This window comes from Urocampus carinirostris, chromosome 20 (assembly GCF_059441175.1).
Source record: "Urocampus carinirostris isolate Australia breed hairy pipefish chromosome 20, RoL_Ucar_1.0, whole genome shotgun sequence".
NCBI lineage: Eukaryota > Metazoa > Chordata > Actinopteri > Syngnathiformes > Syngnathidae > Urocampus > Urocampus carinirostris.
In genome coordinates, this window is record NC_142368.1 from 2,032,250 (window position 1) to 2,044,737 (window position 12,488).

Genomic DNA, 12,488 nt, shown 5'->3' on the forward strand with positions numbered 1-12,488 from the left:
CAAAGATACTAATAAATCAGACTGTAAAGAGGAAGCCTCCATTGTTTGTGCAATCGTGTGCTTTTGTGAGTCGACGTTGCTGACGTCAGTGCTTGAGGACGTTCATAAACTTCCTGTTATGGGCCAAGGGGGTTATTTAGAAGGAATTGCGTCAAACTTCTACCTCGCTAACGTGCTCTCGACATGACTGTGTAGCTAGTTTCAGTTAGTGACTTTCGACATATGCAACAGGAGATCTACAGCTGGACGGGTTGGTCGAAATACAGCACAACAGAGACTTAAATACGTTTTCGTATTTGATTTATGACCCTACATGTCATATGTATGCCTAATGAGCTGTTGCATATATGCAAATGAGCCATAATCCCTTATTTATTACTGTATCTATTGCCTTTTAAGATTCCTAAAATTCATTCACAAGATTGATTTATGACCCTGCCTGTTATAGGACCTATGACTGTTATATTCATTTTTTGTCATTTCTCAAGAATCTAAGGCAGGGGTGTCAAACTCATTTTAACTCGGGGGCCACACGATAGAACAAACATTCTGTCGGGGGCCGGATTAGTAGATTAAAGAGAAAGAAAAAGAGAGATAAAGAAATAAGAGAAAGAGGGAGGGAAAAGGAGAGAGGGTGGGACAAAGAAAGAGAGAGAGGGAGAGAGCGTGAGAAACAAAAGAGATAAAAAGAGAAGTCGTGAGAGAGGGGGAAAGAAAGGGAGAGGAAGAAAGAAATCTACAGAGAAATAGAAAGATAGAGGGAGAGAAAAGAGAAAAGAAAGCGCGAAGGGTAGGAAGAGAGAAAGAGTAAAGAGAGAAAAAGGAAAAAAAGAAGTTAGAGCAAAATAAGTTAAAAAGACACAGAGAGAGAAAGAGACAAAGAGAAACAAAGGAAGAGAAAAATAGAGACACGGAGAGTGAAAGAGACAGAGAGTGGGAGGAGAGAGAGAGAGAGAGAGAGAGAGAGAGAGAGAGAGAGAGAGAGAGAGAGAGAGAGAGAGAGAGATAAATACAAGTACAGTGTCTTTGTGAGAGACACCTGGCTTTGGCAACATCAAGTTGACATATTTCAACCTGTAGCTTGTTTTTCTCTTGCGCTTCTCTGAATGTTGTCTTGCGGGTAGGATTCAATCCCTTAGCGGGCCTGATCTGGCCCGCGGGCCGCCTGTTTGACACCTGTGATATAAGGGATGTCTAAGACGCAAAGAATATGTGTACCACAGTCCTAAGTCATATTTTAACAATTGAAAGTAGGGTCACAGAAAAAAAACTCATTCATTTCGAATTCTTAGGAATTTAAAAATAGAATGAATACCACCGTTAGTCATATTTTCATAACTCATTTGCATAAATATGACATGTAGGGTCATTCATCAATAGCAACTATAATAATTTCAGGGTTGACAAAAATGGTAATAAATGCAATTAATACAGCCGTAAATCATATCTTTAGTGCTTGTTTACATATAGTAGATAAAACAGGTAGGGTCATAAATCAATTATATTTATTAAAGGAATGTCAGAGTATGAAACATCATATTGTTGGGATGTATTATAATGAAATTGTGTTAAAAATGTCGGAAAAAAATGTTAAAACGTCATATTGTCAGATATAACAAAATTGTGAATATGCTTAAGTGCTGTTAAATTGTCAAGAAAAAATGTTCAAACCTCACATTGTTTATTTGCTGTTAATAGTGTCAATAAAATTGTTAAAAAAAATGAAAAAATAAATCAATGCAGTTATAAATCACATCTTAATAACAAAAAATGCAAATAATGCCATAGATACAGCCTTATATGATATTTTTTCATGGATCAATATGAATTCATTCATCATGCATTCAATACTACAGAGTCATAAATTTTATCTTGACTCATTTAATGCATGCTATATAAGCATTCTTTAGAATAAATAGGTGGGAGTTGTTTTCAGTCATCGTTTTACAAAAGGCCATCTGACACCCTGCAAGTTGTAATTTGAGTCTGGCTCAGCATTAGACCACAAACTGTAAAGCAATTGACGTTGGTATTTGTTGAAATTGAATAATTGGGTAAAAGCATGTTAAAAAATTACATAAAGAAAGGCATTTATTTCATAAACTAGCAGTTTTTATTTCGCACGCGAGAAAGGCCCCACTACAGAAACTGGCTGTGTGCGTGGCCCTTTAAAAAGGTGACGTCATCTGTTTTGGACAGCGGGACGAGCAGCGGGAGAAGAACCGGAGGCGATGCGCAGCACCATGTCGCCGCTTCGGAGCCTCCCCGGCTGCCCGGCACCATGATCGGCTCGTCAGAGGCGGGGGTCCGCAGGAGGCCGTCTGCAGCCCGCCGGAGCGAGCGCTGGATCGCCTGGTGCCAGGCCACGCTGCTCGGCGTGTCGGCGTTGCTCATCGCGGCCGAGAAGAGCGCTCGTAAGTCGGGGAGGGGGGAGGCGCGTCGTTACGCTAGATACCATGGATGCAAAATTTTACCACATGATTCGGATGTGAGATTCGGATTTGTATTTACGTGGGGTCGCAAAGTGAAAACAGACGGAGGAAGGGCGAATTTGGATCGGGCGAGGATGCTTAAGCGATACAGGTCCTATTCCAGGACTGACCTCTAGAGATACACAGCTACCGGTCCAAATGTCGAACAAACGCATATCAAATTTCCATACACATACCTGTCAAGCTCCAGGGCTCCATGCCCTTACAAACTGTCGTATTTTCCCTTACAAAATACAAATAATCTGACACCATAATTTTTTTCAAACGTGTTTATTTATGTAGTTTAACATGTTATATTGCACATGTGTTTCCTTATATCATATATATTGTTAGTTATTATTTTGTTGTGAGATACTGAGTTGCTCGACATGAATGAGGTGTATTATAAAAAAAAGTTCAAAAATTAAGTAGCTTGGAACGTCACTGTAGAAGGAAAAATACATGCAAATATAATTAAGTAGAATAATACATTTTCTTATTCAAATTATGAATTCATTTTCTGCATTATTATTGTTGGTTGTATACTGATTAAAGGGATAACCCCAAACCTGTCTTTTTTCATTTTCTCCTTTTATACTTCCTTTTTTTCTTAACTTCTTTATACAACAATAATGATTCGAAATATAATGCATCAAAGCAAGTGAGCCGTTGGAGAGCCATCTCTCTTTAATGAGTTGAACCGAAAAAGCCTGTTCTCTAAAAAGAGACGGACTTCCTTTCACTACAGAAATACTACCACATGAAATCCGAGGCGGCAGATGCATGCGCATAGTAGCATCAAACCGCTCGCTTCGTTTGCAACGAAAAAAACGATACCGAGATAGAGGCTTCCGCGGCGAACTCGTTTGACTTGATTGATTTGCCGTTTTGTAATAGTTGGTGTATACCAGGTACCCATCATTGACAAATTTGCGTTTTTCCATACAGATTTTCTCGTATGTCGTACACGTCTTAACATGCATAATAAACGTACTTTGAAGGGCAAATAGGTACAGGTTGACAGGTATGCATACACCTGCAAGTTTTACAATGCAATGTAAAAAAACAAATTTTTACAATGACTCCCGGAGGATGCAAATACGTTTTTGGTGGGGTATTTCGAAGATAGTGATGTTCCTCTCATGCAGGAAGCGTCAGATGCTCGAATCTACTATATTCTGCTCCCACATTATGAGTCTGGTCAAGTCATGTTTATTTGTGACGCCCTTAATCACAAGAAGTCTTAAAGGGCTGCACAGACTGTTACAGACTACAGACTATCTTTACACCATCCCCTAATCTAAAACCTACATGAGAGCAAGGAAGAACTCAAAACCTCTGCACGAGGAGAACGAAGAAACCTTGAGAAGGGACCGAGAGGTCGCAGTTTCGATCCCCGGCTCCTCTGAGTGAAATGTCGAAGTGTCCTTGGTCGAGACACTGAATCAATAATGTCCAAGATTAACAGGGAGGCACCTTGCATGGCTAACTCCCTACCGAGTGTGTTCGTGAATGGGTAAGTGTGGAATACACTGTAAAGCACTTTGGGAGGTCTTCAAAACAAGTCATGTTTATTTGTGACGCCCTTAATCACAAGGAGTCTCAAAGGGCTGCACAGACCACAGATTATTGCAAACTTCACCATCCCCTCATCTGAAACCTACACGAAGGCAAGGAAAAACTCAAAAACCTCAACATTAGGAAAATGAAGAAACCTTGAGAAGGGACAGCACATGAGATAATACCCCTTCCAGGATGACCAGGCTGCAACAGATGTTGCATTAACAATACTTAAATAATGTCAATTTGAAATATAGTTTTTAATCTTAGATTTAAACAGTTCCACTGAGGTTGCAGATCAAATCTCAGGGGGCAGAGCATTACACAAAACTGGGGCCCGAATGGAGAACTCTCTTAAAATACACATTTTTGTTTCAAGCAGAGACTCCAGTTGCTTGACTTTAAAGTGGCCTGCTATAAAAGGATCAAAGTTCAAATGAGTAAAAAGTTAACTGGAGAGTCGAAAAACTAAATGGTATTATAATTCAGTAGAATATTTTTTTTTAATGAAAAAATAATTAGTTTCTCAGAATTATAATGAAACATTTTATTCAATAAAATACCTATCCCTATAATGTATGCATTTCCTAGTGATCTACTGCATAGGATTCCATCTTTGGAATGACGAGACTCGGTGGGCCAGTTTCACGCTAGGTCTTTTCCTCCCGGGCACCGCAGTCCAACTGCTGAGCGTCAAATGGTACTACGACGACGGCAACGATAGACGATGGTACCTCTCCACTATACACATCCTTCACCTGGGTATCTTCAAACGGTAAGACTTTCTAAAGGGGCAGGGAGGAACCATGCTAAAACTAGTGATGTGTAAAGTCTGTCTTTGTCTCCCCCTGGTGGCAGACTCTGGGACTGCATGAGGTACATGTCTCGTATGCACGGCTCGGTGGCGGAATTCGGCGCAGTGGTCATGCTCCAAGCTGATGTCGCGGCCCTCTGGCTCTTGGAGGCCCTGGTGGTCAGCCTGCCTCAGAGTTTGCTCCAGGCCTATATTGTCATGTCCACAGACGTCGGCTTCATGTCCCCAGGTGGGTCCGCTCCTTCGGTTGCAGAGAACCATGCCGGATTTCTGTTCTGGTGTTCCGGCAGTGGCATACTGCTGTGGTCTATGCGTGCTGTCGGTTTCCTGGGCCCTGGTCCTGTACAGCCGAGCCTGCTGCCTGATCCGGCCAGGCCACCTGGCCATGCCTCCGGCGGCCCTGCTCTGCCAGCTGGTATGGAGGGCGGGTATGCTGGGTGCCAGGGTGATCTGCCTCATGTTTTTCGCCCGGGTATTTAACTGGTGGGTCTGCGGAGTGGCAGGTGAGGATCACCGAATGGTTCTAAACTTTCATTTACTGTTGGCCCAGGAGCAACTGGACCACCTGTACCGATGTCCGAATTTTCCCTTTACCTTGCAGGTTTTCACTGGCTGACTGCCTCCTTCTGGCTGGTATCACAGCAACCTGACATCTGCACTGGGCCATGGTGTTGGCGTGCCTTCAACGGCCTTCTTGGGCTAGTCCACGTCTTCCTCTTCCTCAACGTCAAAGATGGACCTTCTCGTTTTCGCATGGCCAGCTTCTATACGGTAAGACCTGGTCCAGCTAGGTTGAGTATGATTCCTCATTAAAGTAGTTTTAGACTCTTTTCGTATACCGGTATCAGCCTGTGGTTCTTAAGGTAGAGGTTGGTCTTTGGTGCAACGTTATAGGCTTTCAGTGAAAGCCTTTGCCCTTAAACTATTGGACTCAGTCTTGTCATCGTATCCAACATTAACATTAACACAAGCCCTAGCCCTAGCCTTTAACCCTAGTCTAAACTCAAGCTCTGACTTTAAGCTTGACCCTGGAAGGTGCAACTGTGCCGAATGAACCCACAAGACCACGACTTGCTGCTTGGCTGTATATAGCTATCTTATAATGGGCTTACTGCACCTTTGTGAACATTCAGTGAAGGGTTTTGCCCTATCTCTACCGGTATCAGTCAGGAATTTGGATGTAATCACAGCCCTAGCCCTAACCCGCCACCTAACCCCATTCTTGACCGTAACCCTAACTCCCAAATTATGTGAATCTGCCGAACGAACCCACAAGACCAAAACTTGCGGTTTAGTTGTTTCGAACTAGCTTTTGATTGGTTTTGCAACCTTAGCTTCTTAAGCCAGAGAGTAAAGAGAACAGTCAAAGACTTTCTCCTTCTTTTTCAGTTCATGCTGATTGAGAACACCACGTTGCTGCTGGCGGCCTCCGACATACTCAGCGAAGCCTCCTGGGATAATGTAACCCTCCCCATCGCTGTTCTTTGTAGCTTTGTTTTTGGTAAGTTAAAAACCTCTTCGTGAAGTTGGCAAGTCCTGATCCAGAAACTAAAATTCCCGCCCCAGTGGTGACTTTCAACCAGAAGGTCTTGGAACTTCAGTAGTCACCTGCTGAGTAGCAACAAATTATATTCTGGTTCTGTGGTTCCTAGGTGCTGCCTCCCTGATTGTCTATTACCGGTTCCTGCACCCCAAGTCAACAGAGATCGCTCAAGGTCTCCACCACAACCACATGGGTAGCACCTGCATTGAACGAGGGGAGTCGTGCTTCTCTCTGGGGGACAAAAGTCTTCCGATCGGTGCACAAAACCACGGCAGTTTTTCCCTATCCGGAGTGGCCGGTTCACTCCTGGAGCATCCGAGCGCTTGCGGGGGGACACCAAATAGCTCTTGTCCCTGCTATCACCATCACTGGCTCTTGATCCGCCTCGCCCTCAAAACTGGTGACCTAGGGAAGATCAACCGGGCATATGGGGCAGGTGGGGCGGCGGCAATACTGGATTTGGAGGAGTACAACCAAGAACTGAAGAGCAACGAAGGGATCCCCAGCTTAACATGCGGCAACAGCGAGGGGATCTCAACATCAGAGTCTCAGGGGCAAGGCTTGGCACCCCTGTCGGACTGCAAAGACGAGTTCCAGACTGTGAGCGAACCAGCTTCCTTCGAACAAGCCGAAGATGACAGTCTGGAGATGGAGAGCCCGCTGGAGTCCTCGGCTACAGATTTCAAGCGCAGCTCCCCGGAGGGCAAGTCCATCTTCGGAGACAGTCCGGAGCCTTATTTTTGCCCCACCGAGTCAAGTTCCACCTTGTACTTCAGCGCCGATCCCCAGTCCCCCAGCAGTTCCAGTAACCCCCGTCTGGACCGGGACGTCGGGGTTTCGGAACAGGGCGTCCGATTGAATTCCGTCCCGAGCGACCCGGCGCTTCACAGGGACGTCCGAGGGCTTGTGGGCCGGGTCGGTCCACGCTACACGTCCACCCCTAAACTGGACTCGGGAGTGCTGGACTCTCCCACCGGCGTACCTCACCTCACCGGTCCTAGAAGACAGCTCATCATGTCCCGGAGAGACCAAGATGAACATTTCTGACTTATTCAGGGATAAAAGGATCCAAACTAATATTATCAGCGTCTCTATTTTAAAGTGATATCATATATTTAAATATTAACATTATGAGGCATTAACTATACACTAACGTATTAAAAGGTACTAAATAATATCTAGAAAACAAATAAATATATCGCGCAAGTGCTAAATTTACACCTGGACCCATTCTAAGCTCTTTTATCGGTAATAATAAGCTAATTGACGCACAAACCTCTGAGCTATGCTATTTATGGCCTTCCTTATATTCTCAAATCTGCCTTTTCCATTCCAAAGTTATTCTATGCGTGCATTATTGACTAAACAAGAGTTGGTTTCATTTTTTCAGTTTAAGGGTTAGGAATAGGACTAGTTTTAGGGTTAGTGCTCAGGGTCATGTCTAGTGTTAGTGTAAGAGTTAGGACTAGCGTAGGAATTAGGGCAAGGATTAGGACTTGAGGTAGGTTTAAGGTTAGGGGTATATTATGACTCAAGTGGAAGTAAAAAGAAGCCATTCAAATAATTAAAAGTAAAAAATTACTTGGTGAAAAAACGACTCAAGCAATGAGTAATTGTCACAACTTCTTGTTTATTAAAAAACAAACGCTCCTCTATAATCGGATCATCAAATCTGTCAGGCAGGATGTAATGAAAACTGAGATCACTTGCACTCGTTTCTTGGTTTTTATTGGAAGGAAGGAATGACAAGACGTGAATCTTCGATCCGTTGTTTGACGGATTGTCGAGACTTGACAGGCGGGTGAAGGCTTGGCGGGAATGGTCGCGGACAGGCGTAGTCCTCGTGTTGTTGGTTGGGGCTGGAGAAGAAGGGCGTCGTTGTGTTCGGAAGAGAGATCAGGAGTCAGGCGGGCAGGGCAGGTCGTAGGCAGATTCGGAAACGGGTCGGCAACGGAGATCAGGTAGAACAACAGGAGGCAGGCAAAGAGTCGGAGGTACGGGCTTTCTGAGCAAATGGCAACAGATCGCATAGTACAATCGAACAAAGTATTACCGGAAGCTGGGGATTTAAATATACAGGGTGCGCCAATCAGCTGTCCTGGCTGTTGTCGCCAAATCCTGAACACAGGTGTTCCCGATCCGGGTGATTGTGACAAAATCTCATCCAATCAACAATAAATTACATTTAACTTTGAAAAAGATTAAAATAATCAAGGTAAGTTCAGATAAGCAATGAAATAATGATAGTATAAATCAAATACATAAATGAAGCACAAGTAGAGCATTTAATGCCCCAGTATTTTTTTCAACAGGTTTTGCAGGCAGAACAATAAGCTAACCCTTTATCCTTTAAATTGTCTGTATCTCTGTGTGTTTCAGTCTCTGTGAAAGAAAGAAGAAAAACAATAAAGAAAGGTTGTTGGGGGTCACCTGTCAGGACCAGAACGGAAACAGGACTTAATTGCGTTATGTTTCTCACAAGTTTTATTGAAGGAAAGAGGAAGGGCTGCGGCCACAATGAATTGTTCGGTGGACGCGGTTAGCAAGTCCCTCCAGTACTCCGATTGTGATCCGAACACGGAAGTGGATCTTCCGTAGCGAGCGATGGCGGTGTCAGGGACGGAAAAACGGGTCGGTAGCCAGGACTGGGAGAGTAGACGTGATCGGAAACAAAAAGAGGTTGTAAGCCGGGACGGGAGAGCAGACGTGGTCAGGATCAAAACGGGTCGTAGCCGGAGACAGACGGGAGCAGAAATGGGGCAGGTGGAAGTCAGGGTCGAAAAACGCTTGCCTAGTATACGCTGAGGTTCGCAGACGCACTGACAACAGGGGACAGACAGGACTGAGTTCAAATACTGATCGGGAGCCAATCAGAACCCGCGGCATTTGGCGCCAAAAGAGCGAGCACAGGTGAATCGCATCGGTAATCACGACATAGCCTCAATTAATATAGTACCAAAAATAATCTAACACTATGCACCAAATAAATTATTCATTTCGGAAAAATGTATTATCCTACGAAATTATAATGGCATATATTTTTTCACTCAACCACAAGATGTCGCTGTGTTCTGTAACTCATTTAAACTTTTTTATACGAAGCAACTTTGATGTCAAGTTCAAGCAACTCAGAATCTCTGAAAAGCACACAACAAAATGTGAATTCAAATATTGACTATTCAGCGCAACAACAAATAAAGAGCAGTATGTAATAGAAGAATACATTTTACATTTGTTATGCAAAATACATTGAATTCAAAACACAAGAATCACAAATTAAGATATTTACAAATGTAAAATAAGGCGAGTTTAGTGGAGTAAGAGTACTGTTTGTTCGTCACCAATCTACTCAAGTAAAAGTAAAAAAGTATAATGATTTAAAAATACTCCTTTCTCGAGTAAATGTAACAGAGTAAATGTAACTTGTAACTACCCACCGATGCATTAGGGTTAAGAGTTAGGGCAGGGGTCTTCAACTCGCAGCCCAGGGGACAACTGCGCCCCAGGAAGATAGTTTGAGGCCCCTGCCTTAATGTGGAAGTTAAAGGGACGGTGTGTGATATTTTCCCACTGTAAAAGTACAACAGAAGAAGACAAAATAAGACTCAGTGACCAAAACGCACCTTATTCATCTTGAAAAGAAGAGAAATTAAAAAGGGAAAGAAAAACTAGATTAACAAAGGAAAAGAAAAAAAGGACAAGAAAAGGAAAAAAAGAAAAATGAAAAAACAAGAAATAAGACACAAAGTAAAATTCAAGAATAAAGGAAAATAAAAATAAATAAAAAAGAGAAAAATGTATTTTTCCTTTTAATTTCCTTCGCTCTTTCCTTTCCTCTTTCTTTTTCTCTGATTTCATTTTTTGCTTTCTTTTTCCCTACTTTTCTTTTTATTCTTATTTTTCTTGTGGGGCCCTTTTTCTTTATTCTTCCCTTTTTTGTATTCCTTTAAAATAAATTCCTTTACCCTTCTTTTTGTCTATCTTTGACAGAGGCCGGGTAAAAATGGGAAAAAATTGTGCTTTTTGCTCACTTTTCATCTTCGAAGTTTTAGTCTTGCTTATTCATTTTTGGTTGCACTACACGTTACAGCGACATCTAGTGGGCAAATATAAAACACTGTCCCTTTAAGAACAGCGAATGTTTTTATCAGCGCTGTTTTTGTACTAATCCCCATTTGGCCCAACTTCACCGGGATCCTAGCTTAAGCGGCCCTCAACTTAATTGAGTTTCAGACCCTTGAGTGAGGGCAAAGGTAAGGGCTGAGGTTAGGGGTAATGGTGAGACTGGGGTTGTGGTTAGACTAGCAGAATGGCTAGGGTTAGGACAAGGGTTATGCATCTAGTGGTAAGGGCTAGGGCTAGAATTTAGGGCCAGGACTAGAGGTGAGGTTAGGGTTAAGCTTCGGGTCGTGACTAGGGTTAGGGTCTATGGGCCTTGTTAGGCCCTTGGTTAGGCATTTTTAGGAGTAGGGTTAGGATTTAAGGGGTAGGCCTAGGGTTAGGTTAAGGGCTAGGGTTACGACTAGGTAAAGGGTTCATTTGCTGTGTTTTGTGTGGGGCGTTTTCACCATTATTTAGGTTAAATTAAACAATAATCACATGAGAGGGGAAATAATATGTATCATAGTATATTTTTGTGTGATAAGATAACGTCTAAGAAATCAAATGATTAAATTATTTAATCCATCATAATTTAAAAAAAAAACTACAATATATAAAAAAAAAATATTATTTCGATATTAATGACCAGTGAATAAGCTTCCTTTAAGCACAACTTATGATGTTGAATAATTAAAACACGAATTCTATTTAAATATACTGCCTCGGTATTCTGTACTATAGTAATATAAACATACCAATATGCTGTCCTGCGTTAAAATATAATTCGATAAAACACTTCAATTTAAGAACATCTCCGCGAGCTTCTTGACTGTGTTTTTAACGTTTTTTAACGCTACGAGAACAAAAACAACAAAAACATCCTTGGTTTCTTTTACTTCGCCGGGAGATGGACGCAATCCATAATTCATGAAACAAAATTTTGAAAAATGTATTTGATTTTTTTTATTTGCCTTTTATGATATTTGAACTGTGAAACGAGCAATAAAATGCAAACCATGAGAGAGTGAAATAAAATTGTGAACTGTGACATGTTTTCCCCGTGTTTTCTGTTCTGGATTGTGATAAAGTAATTCGAAAAACGTTATAAAACGATATAGTGCACTATAGTCCATAGCTCACCATTAGCCTGTTTAGCAAGATATTATGTAGTTGCTAGAATATCCACATCGGCCGGTTAGCTCAGTTGGTTAGAGCGTGGTGCTAATAACGCCAAGGTCGCGGGTTCGATCCCCGTACGGGCCATAAGGTTTTGTCACTTTGAGTTTTATATCAGACCAATAATTATGATCAAATAAAATGGAAATATGTCATCCCTATTTTTGTATATCTATTTTCTTAAGAAAATTGTTGTTTTTCTCATAAGTTTGATAGTTCTGATTATTCTATATCGTTATGGGTAATTTAATCCCTAATACAAAAATAACTACGTCAAATAATTGACATTCCGAGTTACAATACAAAAACTAACAGTTTACATACTTTGAACCGGGGTGTCCAAACTTTTCAGAAAGTGGGTGAGATTTAGTAAGCTGAAAATGCCTGACATTCTTTGAACAGTGCTTGGCAAACGTAACTTCATAGCTCACCTTTGTAGCATTTTCACTTGACTCGCAGGGTCACCTGAAAAAGCGCTGATTTGCTATTAAAACAGCTTCCAGTAGCTTTACCTTTCCACAGTATTCGATTTAAGTTAGTTTGTTGGAGTCAGCATGTTTCCTCTGGCTTGATATTATATTCTTTGAGAACAGCCACTGTCTCTTGGCAAATTAGGCAGACGCATTTTTTTCGGATTTCAGTCAAAACATACTTAAATTTTCACTTGTCCTGGAAGTGGCCCGCACAGTCAACTTTGCTTTTTTAAAATTTAACGTCGCCCTCTTGAAAATGGGGTAGGCTAAAATTTTCACAGAAAGCCATGGTGCCCAAAGGGCTACTGCTAGCATGTGGTGAAATGGGGATTATTTTTTGGTAAGAATTT

General features: G+C 41.9%; 1 protein-coding gene and 1 non-coding gene across 2 annotated transcripts; both read left to right on the forward strand.

Moving 5' to 3' along the window:
- The first annotated feature begins 2,194 nt into the window (after nt 1-2,194).
- Nucleotides 2,195-11,537, forward strand: xkr5a (XK related 5a). Its single transcript, XM_088324859.1, has 7 exons — nt 2,195-2,414; nt 4,623-4,806; nt 4,890-5,074; nt 5,136-5,348; nt 5,447-5,616; nt 6,235-6,346; nt 6,498-11,537. The coding sequence occupies exons 1-7, from the start codon at nt 2,282-2,284 to the stop codon at nt 7,433-7,435; spliced, it is 1,935 nt and encodes a 644-aa protein (XP_088180985.1). The 5' UTR covers nt 2,195-2,281; the 3' UTR covers nt 7,436-11,537.
- A 141-nt stretch (nt 11,538-11,678) lies between these two features.
- Nucleotides 11,679-11,752, forward strand: trnai-aau (transfer RNA isoleucine (anticodon AAU)). Its single transcript has one exon. It is a non-coding gene; the product is annotated as a tRNA-Ile (tRNA).
- Nucleotides 11,753-12,488: the final 736 nt, after the last annotated feature.

Excerpts from the sequence above, each read along its gene's own strand:
- xkr5a (XM_088324859.1), top strand. The coding sequence starts at position 2,282 with ATGATCGGCTCGTCAGAGGCGGGGGTCCGCAGGAGGCCGTCTGCAGCC. Across the intron at positions 4,807-4,889 it reads CACCTGGGTATCTTCAAACG|ACTCTGGGACTGCATGAGGT; the intron begins GTAAGACTTTCT and ends CCCTGGTGGCAG. Across the intron at positions 6,347-6,497 it reads TCTTTGTAGCTTTGTTTTTG|GTGCTGCCTCCCTGATTGTC; the intron begins GTAAGTTAAAAA and ends TGTGGTTCCTAG.